At 30.8% G+C, this 15097-nt stretch overlaps 1 protein-coding gene across 1 annotated transcript in view; it reads right to left on the reverse strand.

Annotated features, from left to right (window-relative positions):
• The window catches only part of Phum_PHUM406990 (map-kinase activating death domain protein, putative), a gene marked incomplete at its 5' end in the record, with an annotated part of 15365 nt that extends 5899 nt beyond the window's left edge, over nucleotides 1–9466 (reverse strand). The window contains 26 exons of the mRNA XM_002428827.1: nucleotides 457–633; nucleotides 723–995; nucleotides 1068–1284; nucleotides 1369–1643; nucleotides 1908–2051; nucleotides 2143–2276; nucleotides 2359–2659; nucleotides 2751–2909; nucleotides 2994–3256; nucleotides 3466–3622; nucleotides 3702–3881; nucleotides 3972–4040; nucleotides 4134–4400; nucleotides 4480–4662; nucleotides 4738–4976; nucleotides 5119–5220; nucleotides 5312–5519; nucleotides 5600–5953; nucleotides 7176–7299; nucleotides 7373–7575; nucleotides 7649–7949; nucleotides 8025–8182; nucleotides 8255–8444; nucleotides 8888–9041; nucleotides 9127–9312; nucleotides 9379–9466. Coding sequence (XP_002428872.1) covers nucleotides 457–633; nucleotides 723–995; nucleotides 1068–1284; nucleotides 1369–1643; nucleotides 1908–2051; nucleotides 2143–2276; nucleotides 2359–2659; nucleotides 2751–2909; nucleotides 2994–3256; nucleotides 3466–3622; nucleotides 3702–3881; nucleotides 3972–4040; nucleotides 4134–4400; nucleotides 4480–4662; nucleotides 4738–4976; nucleotides 5119–5220; nucleotides 5312–5519; nucleotides 5600–5953; nucleotides 7176–7299; nucleotides 7373–7575; nucleotides 7649–7949; nucleotides 8025–8182; nucleotides 8255–8444; nucleotides 8888–9041; nucleotides 9127–9312; nucleotides 9379–9466 — 5106 coding nt within the window. The remainder of the gene's footprint in view (nucleotides 1–456; nucleotides 634–722; nucleotides 996–1067; nucleotides 1285–1368; nucleotides 1644–1907; nucleotides 2052–2142; nucleotides 2277–2358; nucleotides 2660–2750; nucleotides 2910–2993; nucleotides 3257–3465; nucleotides 3623–3701; nucleotides 3882–3971; nucleotides 4041–4133; nucleotides 4401–4479; nucleotides 4663–4737; nucleotides 4977–5118; nucleotides 5221–5311; nucleotides 5520–5599; nucleotides 5954–7175; nucleotides 7300–7372; nucleotides 7576–7648; nucleotides 7950–8024; nucleotides 8183–8254; nucleotides 8445–8887; nucleotides 9042–9126; nucleotides 9313–9378) is intronic.
• Between the last annotated feature and the right edge of the window lie 5631 nt (nucleotides 9467–15097).

The following is a 15097-nucleotide window of genomic DNA, read 5'->3' on the forward strand; positions in this document are numbered from 1 at the left end:
AAAAAAAAAAGAAAACGATAATCGATCGATATATATCGATAAAAATCGATTCGAACGTATTTCTCTCTCGGTCTTATTTAAATAATAAAAAAAAAAAAAAAAAAAAAAACGAACGTGTAATTAGAATCGTGTTAGAGGAAATTTACAAATGGCGTACGATTAATGTTTCGTTAAAAAAAATCAAAATCAATGTCGGAGTTTTGAAACAAAAAAAAAAAAAAAAAAAAAAAAACGCGATTAACCCGATTTTGAGAAGTTAGGTACGTAATAAACGGTTCGATTACGATTAATTAATTAAATAATAATAATAATAATAATAAAACAAAATATTGCACCACATGGCTAAATAATAATAATAATAATAATAATAATAATAAATTAAAAAAAATGTCATCAATGACAAAGCGAATAAAAAAAAAAATGGAAAAAGTTTTTTAATGAAATAAAATAATTTACCTTGCTGTTGACGAAAAGAAGACCGACTCCTTCCATACAAACTTGTAACAATCCTCCTTCTCCAGTTTTCATGTCTTGTACTGGAAATTCACCGCCGAGTTCACCGGGCGGTCCTAAACCTCCTCTCGCGCATGCTTTCTCCAGAGCGCTTTTTATGCAGTAATATAAATTTTTACACTGGAAAAATTTTTTTTTTACTCTCAAATATCACATTTTTCAATTAACATCATTATTATTATTATCAAGAGGGACAGGATTTCTCTTACTTTTTTCGTGTAGTATTTTCGAAGTTGAGTTTGTCCTCCGTTTCGTCTCCACAAACACAAAACTTTGTTTCTCGGAGAATACGTCATGTTAACGAGACGTTCGTACCACCAACGTTCAACTATGGTACCGTTCATCGATCTCAATACCAAACCATCTTCCCGAACTTCGAGAAATAATAAATCTCCCGTCGAATCGACACCCTGATGAACTGTAAAACTTTGACGGTTTAACTGTCTCGATCCCAACGGTTTCAAATCGATGTCGTTTCCGTGCTATCATATAATAACAAATCGCCATTTAATACTACGCGTATTTTAATCATCATTATTAGTACAAACACTTACCAAATTACCGATTTGATCGAGTAATTCGTTAACTTCTTGACTGTACACCAAACCTATGTGACTTTTACCCAACAACCTTCGACATTTTCTCTTGCATTCCAATTTATTTACGTTCATCATGACCATCATGGCTACGAGATTGTACAACATTGTCGAGAGTAAACGATCTTCTTCGTGTTCCAACCTTTTCCTTTCCGTTTCGCTCAGAGAATTATACCTTAAATTTTTACAAATAATAATCTCTCTCTCTCTCTCTCTCACACGCGATGTCAATAATTCAATTTTTTTTTTCTTTTTTTACCTTTCCATCATTTCTCTTGGACCTTGATCCATTCCCACGATATCTCTTTCTAATGAAACGGCATCTAAGAAAGCATCTTCCCAAAATTGCATTTGATCCCATAAATTTGATCTCTCCTTTCCGATCAATCCTTCGAATAAATACGTTCTACCACCGTCCGGCGATGGACTTCCCGATGTGTTTATTATGCTACCACCGTGATACCTGAAACCTGCACTTATGCTTGATTTACTGCTCCAAACGGATGAATTCCTTTGTTTTTGCGGTTTGATAAACTGAAAATAAAATAATAATATTTTCATTTTAAAAAAACTCATTACGTACTCTCGTCATGTAATAATAATAATAATAAGAAAAGTGAAACCCTAAGTTTCAATGAAGAGTGTTATAAAAAAAGAAAAACTAATTTGAAAGTGCATCGAGTTTTCTAATTCTCATCGCAAAAAAAAATCTAAAGTCCGCGAATTCAACTAGAATAATAATAATAATAATAAAAAAGAAATCAAATAATAATGATTTGTCGGTTCTAATTTATTTACATTTCCGCCATCGACTTCGGAATCAGAAACGGTGCTTCGAAAAGACGCTCGATGTCGACTAAATGCTGGGTTAGTAAAAATGCTACCGGCTTCTGAAGCACAAGACGAATACCCTTCGTTTGAACCTAACTGATCGACCGTCACCTGAACAAAAATGGGTAATTTTTTTTTTTTTTTTTTTTTTTGGGGGGGGGGGGGGGTCGAATTGAAAGTAGTATAGTTAAAAAATTATTACCTCACTTTCGACCGATGTTAATTTGGGTAAAAGCATTTTACGCTTTTGATTTAATAAATCTCTTAGCATGTCCGTCGTTGACGTCACTTCTTCACCCAAACTATTTTCAAACTTTAATTGCGGCATATTTACATCTGGAAAAAAAAAAAAGGAAGAAACGTTCGAACGTGTTTGAACAATACAAAAAAAAAAAAAATTAAAATGATAAATGATTACCCAGCAATCCTTGTTGCGAAGCTTTTCGTGATACTTCACCGCTGATCGGTGACGAAGGACTTTTTAAATTTTCCCTACTACCGAAAGGTGAAGACGATTGTGAAAGCAAAGAGGAACTTGATAAATCCATCGGAGTGGCTTCATTTAAATCTTTGGTCCAATAATGTGTGTGAGCAATTTCAAGTATTTGAAAAACGGAAGCCATTCCTCCGGGACCGAAATTTTCATAACTTTTTTCCAACCCGTAAATTAAAGCTTGAAGAGTTTTTAACATTCCTTTATAAACTCTCTTCGATACGCACTGAAAAAAAAAAAAAAAACAATAAATTATATTGTTAATGAAACGAATCGGAGTTAAAAATGACGTGGAAGCAGATAGATGAAAAACTTACCACGTCGTCAATGTGATTATCGGGTCCGATTTTTTTGTCCAATGTTTTATTTAGTCTCGAAACGACGAAATTTCTATAGTTTTCATCTTCGAGTAATTTTTTTAATCTGTTAAATTTTAACCAACCGACTCCTTCGCCTTCTAAAACTTGATTAACGACCTGAAAATAAAAACGACAAGAAATTTTAACGGTCGATGAATTTTTTTTTGAACGTGGAAGAAGAAACTAAAAACCTGTACGTACATCTTTTAAAAACGACTGATTTTCCAAATTAACAATATTTTTTTCGTTATTCTGAGATCTGAGTAAATCTGGGCTAAACCTTTGAGGTTTTTGACTAGCGTGTCGTATGAGAGAACTTCTTTCAACCAAACCTTTTCGACCCTGAGGAAAAGGACCGAAAGCTTGTTGAAATTTATTTTGTGATTGTTGTTGTTGTTGTTGTTGTGTTTGCTCCCTGTTGATATTGCTGACGTTGTGGAGTAGATGGAGGAGGAGGTGACGATCTAGAATATCGATCTTGTTGATTCTGAGAAGATTTCGAATTTGAAAATGATGAAAATAATGATGATGATTGTATATTTTGAGCCAATGAATTTTTGTTTCCGGTATTTTTACTTCCTGAAATAAAAAAAAAACAAACGAATGTGTCACGGGTCGAAGTGAGGGAAAAAAATTTATTTTTGTTAATTTTAGTGTGTCATTCGATATTCACCGAATAATCCAGTGAACATATTTGTCGTTTTATCAGCGATGCCGTTGAGGTCGGAACCGATGTTGGAAAAAAAATCTCTCGAACCTGAACCGAGAAAACTGTGTTGAACCAACGAAGTACTTGGCGAATCTGCATCTTCTTTTGAATCACTCAACCTCTAATAAAATTTAATAAAGAACTAAATTATTAAATAAAAGCTCTCCATTTTATTTTAAGCAAATGCCTTTTTTACTAACCTTTATCAATCCTTTTTTAGCGACGGCTTCTTTAGCGCTTTTAGTCAAATCACCAAATGTAGTTTTGGAAACGTAAGTTAAATCTTCAAAAGTATTTTTAGAAACGGCCGTTGCTGCTTTCGAAGCCTCCAAAGCTGATTTTGATGCTTCTTCTGCAGCTTTTTTTGCTTGCATGGTCAACTGAAATTAAAAAATGAATTCGTTCGTTGATATTGTTTTGCTGTTGTTTGAATCAAATAAAAAATTAAAAAAAAAAAAAAAAGTTCTCACTTTATCTAGGGGTGCTAATATTGCATTTCCTTCATCGATCGATAGTTTTTCTTTGGCTTGACCTTTGAACTTTAAATAAATGGAAATAAATTAACGCACAATTACATACAAATGATAATAATAATAATTTGAGTACGAGTTGGGATACGAAGAAATACGTACTTTGTCCATTTGAGCGAGTATACCATCTTGACTGCTTTGACGTTTGGTTTCTCGAACTAATTCCTTTGCTTGATTTGTAAATTGTTCGAAAATTGAACTGGGAGATCCTTGTTTGTTTCCCGTCGAACTACTGGAGCTTTGACGTTGAACGATGGAACTTCCAGAACTTGAGCGATTTAAATCGTAATTATTACTTCCGAAACTGGATGTTCGAGCCAATACGTTTCCAACACTCGGTTGCCTTTGAAGAGGACTCGAAGGAATCATCTATAAAGTTTATAATAGATTATTTTGTAAAATTAAAAATAAAAATTTTTAAGTAAATAATAAATATAATCACCGGTACTGGAGTGACGGATCTCGTGAGTCTGGTCGGTCTTTCAAGAGGACCACTTGACACTTCACTACTTAAAGATGGCGTCGGACTCGCTTGTTTTATGCTACTCTCATTACTTATCATAGTTTTGGGAGTTGTATTTGTAGAATTTGAATCCGTTTCGTTTTCGGTACTCGTGGGTTCTTCCTTACCCTAAAAAAAAAAAAAAAAATTGTTAAAGAAAACTCGACAAAGTTCGAGGGAAAATATGAATAAAAAATAACTTACAAGAGCATTGGTTTTAACATAATTGTCAGGATTAGAAAAATCAAAATCGGGATCGCGATTGAATGTCGGTGAGCTCAGATCGCTGTGACTGGAAGATTGACTGCTTTGTGGAGATTTCGAGTCCGGTGGTCCAGATGAAAGACCGTAATTTAAATTAGTCGGTGGATTGTATATATTTTTCGGATCGAGATTTGATGAAAGTGACATTGGCACTGTTGAATTTAAATGATGAGGAACACCTATTTAAAAAATTCACGTAACAAATGTTTTTCGTTTGTGAATTTGTCAATTAAAAACTTAACTTTGAAAATGAGTAAGTTAAGACCAATTAAAAAATTCACAAACGAATATAAGGTACCTTCGAATTTCAATAAAACTTACTCGGCGAAAGATCTGATGATACCATTTCCGAAACGAAATCGCTTAGTGAAGAATAACTGGAACTTGTACTCTCATCTCCGTCTGAATCAGATCCACTTTCATCTAAAATTTACAATTATTTAATTAATTTTCAATGAGTCTTTCCGAAAATCCCTTTTTTTTTTTTTTTTTTTTTTAAATTTCTAAAATGTACCCGTGGGTTGTTCTTGCTGATTAATGATTTGTAAAGCTGAATTTAATGTGCTGCATTCGTCCCATACGATAAACCGAATCGGATCCAAACTATCAGCAAACCATTTAGCTTTATCACCGATTTCTTTCGGATCGTATAAACCCGTGTGAACTCTAAAGAAAGCAACATTTGTCGGGGTGAGAGACCATTCGGCTAAAAATTCAACGGCCTGAAAAAAATATTTATGATATTTAATAAAAATAAAATTTCATTCATTAAAAAAAAAAATAAAAAATAAAAATGACTTACTTGAGTTCTTGCAAAACGATTTAAAAAATGACTAGCTCTCGGTCTACTTCTAAGAAAACTATTTATTTGAAAGGCAACTACCGGTCTGGGATATAATCTCAACGTTCTAGTATGTTCCGTAAAATTAGCTAATAAATTTTGAGAGTTGAAAAATTTTACAATGGCCACTCTAGTTGCAATATCTACGGAATCGATATCACTTCCGTAAATGAACGAATTCGAAGGCTGTTGCATTGTCATTGAAAACGATTGCGGTTGCTGGTATTGCTGCTGCTGCTGCTGTTGCACGTAATAAGGCTGAGATTGCTGCTGTTGGTATTGGTGTTGAATTTGTTGTACTTGAACCTGGTGCTGCTGGTATTGCTGTTGTTGTTGCTGTTGCGACTGCTGCTGATGTTGAAACGATTGAGAAGGAAAATTTTGTAAAAATGGATTTGTTGTTTCCGATTCAAATATAGGCACGTTTTGTTCTAAATTAAGGCTTACTTCTTGACCGGGAGACGACAAGAAAGGATTTGTTTGATGATGCGAAGGTTGAATAAAAGGATTATTGGAAACTGGAGTATTTTCTATTATTTGCTCCACGGGCATACTTCTCACCGGAGAATACCTAAATATTAATTTAATGAATTATTTATTTAAAAAAAACTTTTTTGTTGTTTATTATTAAAAAAAAAATCAATCTTTTACCCTAAATTTCCCTGACTGTGATTATAATTAGTAGTGCTTTCCTTTTTCAATTGTTGACTTAGTTCTCTGGGAGTTTGAAAATTTTGTGGAGTTGTTATAGTTCTTTGCGAGTTAAAACTTGTAAGTTGAAAAGCAGAAACTGTGAGTCCGCTGAGCGCCTGTAAAATTAAAATTTTCCTATTAAAATCATCACCATGATTGATATTATTATTATTATTTAGATTCTTTTTACATGCAGTCATATCGTTTTTCTTAAAGGCTACCTATATTAATTACGTCATATTTTTTTGTTTTTCATCTAAAAACTAACTAATTTTAGCTGTTATCTACATTTATTTCATTCTAAAACCACAAATAAAATATTTTCACATGTCTCTCTCTTTCTCTCTCTCTCTCTTTTTAATATTTTAAACGTCCACCCTAAATCAATTTTTTATTTTAAATTCCATTTTTAGTTCTTTTGTGATTTTAGAACGGGATAAAAGCTTTTGGCTATTGTGCCTACAACTAAATATATATACTATTGACTAATATCTAATATCTATTGATTGATTTTTTTTTTTTTAGATCTTATTTGTTTGCCTTCGTTTTACCTGATCCATATGCTGCATTGCCTAAGATACAGACATAAAAAAATTTCAAAAATAAGAATAAAATTAAGAAGAAAAAAAAAAAAACAAAAAAAAAAATCAAATGAAAAAGGAGAAAAGTTAACGAATTTTATTTTGAATTATGGGGGGCGCGGGCACGGGGGGGAGGGGAATATATTGTGCACGATTTAATGTTAAGTGTGTGTGCGCAACTTAAAACAAATGAATTTTAAAATGCTAGCTTTTAAATGATATTCTGTTTTTAAAAAAAAAAAAAATGTTGATAAAATTCTTACTTGTTTCAAATGATTTTTCAATATGGCACCCTCGGGCTCCGGTAACGGGGGTAAATCTTCTAAATTTGCTGACGATATAATTTTATTACTATCTAAATCTACGAGCCAAATGTCGTCGGGTAACCTGATAATTAAAAATCGATAAATTAATAACACGAACCTTTTTTTAAATAAATTTAAAAATAAATTCGACTTACTTAAAATTTTTTTTATAAAGTAAAAAGCTTGCTGGAACACCGATAACAAAAGGAGTGGGAGCCAGAAGCAATTGTTCAGCGCAACTCATACAAGTCGGTAATAAGGGAATAACAGGGAACATGTACTCTAAGGGATATATCATAGTAACGAAGGCCATTACGCTCATTGAAAGAGCATTATAATCACGACTTTGGAGTAAAACCTGAAAGAAAAAAAAAAAAAAGTTTTTCCCATCAATCATGCAACGATAATTATTATTATGACGTATTACAAACCTTATTCTCCAAAAGGATAAGAGTTAAAACTTTCAAACACGTATCTACACCTAAAAGTTCTAAAGGCAAATGAAGAGGAAAATCTACGAGTGAAAAACGCGTATGATCCGGTAAGGCAAATACAAATGGGGGCAATATGGTTGATTCTAATATTTCCATTTCGACTTTTGTTCGTCCTGGAACTGGAACCGGTGCGCTGAGCAAGCGTAATATCCACGTTTCGATTTCTCGTACGTCGTGAAGTACGATTGATGGTATTCCTTCAAATACTTTTCCCGTCAATACCGACCAAACTGTATCTCTGGAGAACAAAAATCACATTTTTTACTTTTTATCCACTCCTTGAATTTATTCGTATGGTAAAAATAACCCAAACCTCGTGAATTGTTTCGAAGCACCAACTCTTTTAGGACTCGTATTCTCATTACAACCATCTATTAATTTTTTTAATATGAATAAAATTTCACGAAACGTCGAAAAAAATGGATGATGACTTAGTAGACATAAAGAAGTTAAAGAATGATTTCTAACTCTCTACAAAATAAAAATAAATTAATAACCCTCAACAAAATACAAACTCTCTACAAAATAAAAATAAAATCCAACCTGTCTTTTTCTTGTTGCTCTTGGACTCGGACTATGACTACCACCAGATTCAGAATCGTTACCCGTTGTTGGTATGACACCTAAACGAGGTTGAAAATCACCAACTTGACATTTTTCTTTTCTTCTTTCTGATGATTCTGAATCTCTACGACTTGGACAATCTCTTTCCGAATCGCTTGGACCAATATTGCTTCTATAATCGCTAAAAAAAAAAAAAAAAAAAAATTAATATAATTTTAACAATAATCAATAAAAGAATAGAAAATTCCCCCCACATTGTTTTTTTTTTTTTTTGAGGGGAAGGGGGGCGGGAGACTTTTACAACCCAAATTAAAAAATTTATTTTCAAATTTCTAAAACTCTACAATAAAAAAAACCATTTTAATTAAAATTACGTATCATCCTATTTTATATATTTAATTAATTGAAATAATAAAACAATTCATTTAAAATTAAAATTTAATATTAAAAAAAAAAAAAAAGTTTTTTTTTTATTTTCTCCCACGACCTTTTAACCTTTAAAAAACTTTTGAGGAGGCGTTAAACATGCTCTATAAATAAAAAGGGGTCAAATGTGTGAGAAGTTTAAAAGAAAAATGGAAAATTTCAAATGAATAATAATAATAATAATACCTGGAAAAAGCCGAATCCGAACTTTTTTCCATACTTTTTCTCCATGATTCTCTTCGAAACGTTGACGATCTTCTATCACGTTTATTATTTCCATTCGTTTGTGTTTTTTCAATAGCCCTATAAAAATTCACACATATTCCGTACCTACATTTTCCTAAAAAAAAAAAAAAAAAATTAAATATATAATTTCTATTTATAAATAATAACCGCCATTTTTTTTTTTTTTGTCAATTCATTACCCGAATCTTTTTCGGTCAATGCAAAAACAAAAGATGTCGGATCTCTTCTTTCTGTACGTCTCGGTCCTACAGATAAACAACCTTCGGGTTGACAAAAATAAACCATATCAATGGGAAATGGAAAATCCTGATGATCTTCCGGTGGATATCGTCTTAATAATTCCGGTGGTTGAACAGGACCGGAACCTAAAAAAATTTCACATTATTGTAATTATTATTATTATTGAAAAATTTATTATTATTATTATTTACCTCGAACGTGTGGTCCGCTTCTCACTCCGACAATTGCTAGATAATCAATTAAACGTGGACATAAATCTTTTTTTTGAAATTCCGACATTTTCCTTTTATCCTTTCCTTTTTTCCTTTTTTTTAATAATAATTTATATCTAACTTAAATAAATATTAACTAATTTTGTTATCGTTTTATAAAAAATTTTTTTTCTCTTATTCAACAATTGTATAATTTCATTCATTTTTCGTATACTATTCATTTTTCACACCCTGTAAAATAAATAACGGTCATTAATGGTGCGTATAAGTTAAAAATTTAATAATTATTACATAAAATTTATTTTTTTTTCCCTGTTTCGAGGGGAGCAATTAGGGATGAGGGATAGAAAAAGTTAAAAATTATTTTTACAAAATTAAAATCCCGGGAAAATCATTTTAGAAAAAAAATTACATTAAAATACGATTACGTCAATTTCTCCATACAAAATTTCATTACCTTAAAATGGAAGACTAATAAAAATCATTTGAAGAAGAAAAATCTCCCCTTCCCCCCCCCCCAAAAAAAAAAAAAATCACTTTTAGCATATACACGACCGTTCATACGAACGAATTTTAAAAAACTGACGACCAAGTTTTCGGGGTAATATCGATCGTTTATATGGAACCTCCCCTTTATGACATAAATCCCAGCTTATTTGTTAGATAGAAAAACTCAACGCGCCATTTTTTTCCTACATTAATAATAATAATAATAAATTTTTTATTCTTAATCGAATACATTATTATTATTATTATTATTATTATTTTAATAAATTAACTTGTGCTTTTCGATTAATTATTATTATTATTATTTTTCTCGTAATTAAATACGAAAGAAAAATGGAAATTTCGACGCGTGCGTCTGATAAAAAAAAAAAAAATTGATATAGCGAAAACGAGGGTCAAAATATAGACTATAACTTTTATATATATAGACTATAAATTATAACCGGAAATCTCGTACAAAATATTTATTATCCGTAGGCCTCCTCCCCCCCACTCCTCATAAAAAAAAAATAATCGTAATATTTTTTTTGCAAAAAATTAAATGAATCAATCTCCATATCGATTTGAATTTAATCAACGTTTAAAAATATTATTATTATTATTATTATTATCATGAATTTTTTAATGACGTAAAACGTGGTAAAATAATAATAATAATAATAATTTTAAAATCGATAAGCGTTTTTACGAACTATATCTAATAATAGGAAACCAATTTTAAAATTTGAATCGTTTTTCCTTTTTCCGGTTGATTACTTCAAACCAAAAAAAAAAAAATTTTTTTTTTTTAAATCCCACAACGCAAACGTTTAACACCGACTAATTAAATTATTATTATTATTATTATTACTACTATTATTATTATTAATATTATTGTAAGTGAGAATTTTTTTGCCGAAAAATTAAAAATATTCCATCGTAAAATATTATTAATTAAATGAATTTAATTTTTCGCAATTGTTTCCACCTCTTCCTTCTTCTCCCCCCGGGAATTTAAAAAAAAAAAAAAGTGGGAATCGTGACCACTTTTTTTAATAATAATAATAATAATAATTCGCACCGGTGGGAAAAAATACTACGGAGAAAGTAGCGGACGGACAAAAGGCTGGAAAACTGGAGAATTTGGAAATTGAAATAGCCAGGATGTGGGGAGTAAAAACGGAAACTGTTCTGGTCATCGTGGGAGCACGGGGAGATGCGTCACATTTAATAGAAGGAAATCTGAATCAGATTCTGAAGAATTTCATAAAAAAGAAAGCATGTCTGGGACGTCCCACATTTTCCGGAAAATTTTATAGGTAACCTCATTAATATTCGGGCAATCATTTCTAAGAAATCGAGTGGAAACCTGGAAAAAGTGCTTAAAACTTCGACAAGGACACAAAATGTTGTCGTGTGTAAAAATGAAAATAATAATAATAATACAGCTGTACAAGATTAAGCATTGCGGATCTATAATTGAAAGAAGAAGAAAGCCCGTCAAAATGATATGTGCCGAATTAAACAATCGTAAGTCGAAAACAATCGATCAATTAATTTCCGGTTGTACGATATTAACAAAACATGAATACCTAAAGAGTCACAATAAAATCTGTAAATAACTCCACTGGAATATCTGTCATGAATACGGAATGGATGGACTAGTCGAAGAATGATACAACCCTGGTTACGACAGTGGGTCCATGCACGGTTCTGTATGATCAACAAATCCACACTGACACAACTGATCCTGACAACAAACCGGATATCATCCTCAAGCATAATGCGGAAAAATGGTGTAAGCTGATCGAAGTATCCGTACCGAGAAAGACACCAGACAGCCAAAGGAGCGAACAAAAGGGTAAAATATAGAAATCTGAAAATAGAAAAAACCGGGGGAGCACAGGGAGCCAAGCCACATTCAATAAAAGAAAATTTAAAATAAGAAACCGTACGAGAAATGGCGTTATGTGTGGGGACGACCCACACATTTTCCGGAAAATATTATAAATAGCACCAACGAAAAAATCAAGTAGAGAAACCTGAAATGAATGTTTAAAAACTTTGACAAGCACATATAAAATCATTGCCTCGTTCAACAATAAAAATAATAATAATAATAATAATAAATAATTGTTAAATAGGGATTCTGTGGGGGAGAGAGAGAGAGAGAGAGAGAAAATCCCGAAAAACAAAAAATTTTTCCAATCGTAAATAAATTTCTATGAAAATAATAAGAAACCTTTTGAATTTCTTTTATTTTTCATTTTTAAATTATTTTATTAATGTTACGTAGCAGTGACGTAAACATTAATAAATTATTTATGTATTTATAAATAAATAAATTAATGTAAATAATAAAAAAAATGATATTACGTAATAATTTAACATTGACACATTTTCCAAAAAGAAGGATTTTTTATAAAGTTCCAGAATTTTTTCCAGGACTTTCCAATTTTTTCACGAATTTAAATGTAAAAAAAAAACGTGTCGTGAATTTATTATACTTGATTTATAAATATATCGATTACAAATCGAATCGATTTCATTCGATATATCGAACAACCATTTTTTTTTTTTACATTTTCTTCTTTCATTTTCGTTTCTCTACTTTTTTATTCCTTTTTTTTAATATTTTTTTTCAATTGAAATGAAAAAAAAAAAAAGATCAAATTTTATTATTATTTTTTTTTTCAAAAGAAAAAAGTTTTTATATTCTAAGGGAATAAAAATAATAATAATAATAATAAAACGTAAAAATTGCACACACTCGAAAAAAAAATTAAAATTAAAAATTATTCCTCGTCGTTTTTGAAATGATATCATTTCGAGAAAGAATTTTTTCTTTTTTTTAATTAAATAAAATTACAGAAAAAAATAATAAAATAAAAAATTTTCTCTCTCTCTCTCTTTTCTCCTTTTTTTTTTGCTTTTAGTGTTTTTTTCACATTGACTCGCAACGGGAGATCATTAAAACCTGGAGTCAATTAAGTGAAGAAAAAAATATATATATAAATATATAAATTTTTTTTTACATTGAATGTGTTTTCCTATTTTTTCCCTTTTTTTTTCTTATAATTTTCTCATTATTTTATTTTATCATATCCTATATTTAACATTTTCTCTCTCTCTCGCTCTCGCTCTTTCTCTCTTTCTCTCATTCCTTTTTTTTCCAAAAATCGATTTTTCCTCATCACTACTACTACTACTACTTATAAATTTTTTATTGTTAATTTTTGCAATCCTGACAAAAAAGGCGTAAAAAAATTTAAATTATTTACCATTTCTCACATAATTATTTGAAATAATAATGATAATAATAATAATATTAATACTAAAACAAACAAACACACAAAGAAATTCCCCGATGGGAGTTTCAATTTAAACTAAAAACCTTTTGTGTGTGTGTGTGTCATGAAAATATAAAAATGACTCAATTCATTATCGTTATGGTGTTTATTGTTGCAATAATAATAATAATAACAACTCCACTGGAATATCTGTCGGGAATATGGAATGGATGGATTACCCGAGGAGTGGTAAAACCTCATTTCAAATCCGGTTATGACAGTGGGTCCCCACGCACAGTTCTATACGACCAACAAATACACATTGACAGAACTGTGCCAGCCAACAAACAGGATATCATCCTGAAGCATAATGGTGTAAATTAATTGAAGTATCCGTACCAATGGAAAAAAATATCAGACAGCCAAAGAAAGAGATTGAAATAGCCAGGATGTAAGGAACAAAAACAGAAACGATTCCCATCATCTTGGAAGCATCACTGGGAGCCATGCCACATTCAATAAAAAGAAATTTAAAGATTTTGAAGAACCTAAAAGAAGAAACCATCCAGGAAATCGCACTATGTGGGACGCCCCGCGTTCTTCGGAAAATATTATAAATAGCACACTGATAGAACTGTTTCAGACAACAAACCGGATATTATTCTGAAAAATGGTGTAAATGAATTAAAGTATCTGTACCAATGGAAAAAAATACCAAACATCCAAAGAAGCAGACAATAAGCTGAAGTACAGAAATTTGGAAATAGAAATATCCAGGATTTAGGGAGTAAAAACAGAAACTATTCTGGTCATCGTGGGAGCATCACTGGGAGCTATGCCACATTTAATGAAGTAAGACAATAAGAAGAAACCGTACAGGAAGTAGAACGGCCGACATTCTTTGACAACACCACCGACATTCGAACATTTATCCCTAAGGAATCCGGTATAAACCTGGAATGAAAGCTTAAAATCTCCGACAAGTACACAAATCACGCCGAGTTTAAGAGTGATAATAATAACAAATTTATCATAGTTGCAGGTGAGGATCAAACCAAGCGGATAAACAATTTTAAAAGTCTGACAAGAAGAGAAGTTCTACATGACCTACAACAACATACCTAAAAAGAACCATTACAGATAACAAACAGGATATTATCACACTTATAAGACAAAGAACTTGAAAAAGGTTTAAAAGAGAGGAATTAGAACAAAGGAAATTGTCTGGAAAGATTGTAAAAGAAAACTAGGACACTTTAGGACCTTGTCACAATCATTAATAAAAAGGTCAAGTTAAAACAAAAAAAAATTTCAAGTATTTAAAAAAACATACCGGAAATCGTGTAATGTGGGACGACTTCAATAAAGTTCATCATCATCATCATCATCATCATCTCCACCACCACCACCTTCCTACCTTCCTCCAAACTTTTATTCTAAAAAAAAAAAAAACTTTAACTGATTGTTGGATAACTACCACATAAAGCTAATCATTATTAATAATTCTACTAATAATAATAATAATAAAGAAAATTTAATCATCAATCAAATGTTTGTTGGTTGTTTGTTTGTATTTGTCTTTTAAAATTTATTTAAACAATGGAAAATTTTTATTAAATTTCAAAAACAAAATCAATAATAATAATAATAATAATTCTTAAATAATCAATAAATAAATAATTTAACAAAAAAAAATCAAATTTTTTTTAAAACGTTTTAACGTTTTTTGTGCCTGTGTGCGTTTGTTTGCTTGTTTGTTTGTTAAAACAGTAATTTATAAACAACAAACTAACATTATTATGACACAATAAAGATTAATTTTGATTTATTACAACCAGGAAACCAAAAACGAAAAAAAAACCAAACTTACTGATAGATAAACGCCAAAAGAAACGATTTTTTGTTCTAGAAAGTTCTAGAAC

The sequence above is a fragment of the Pediculus humanus genome, genomic scaffold, assembly GCF_000006295.1.
Source record: "Pediculus humanus corporis 1103172108067 genomic scaffold, whole genome shotgun sequence".
Taxonomy (NCBI): domain Eukaryota; kingdom Metazoa; phylum Arthropoda; class Insecta; order Psocodea; family Pediculidae; genus Pediculus; species Pediculus humanus.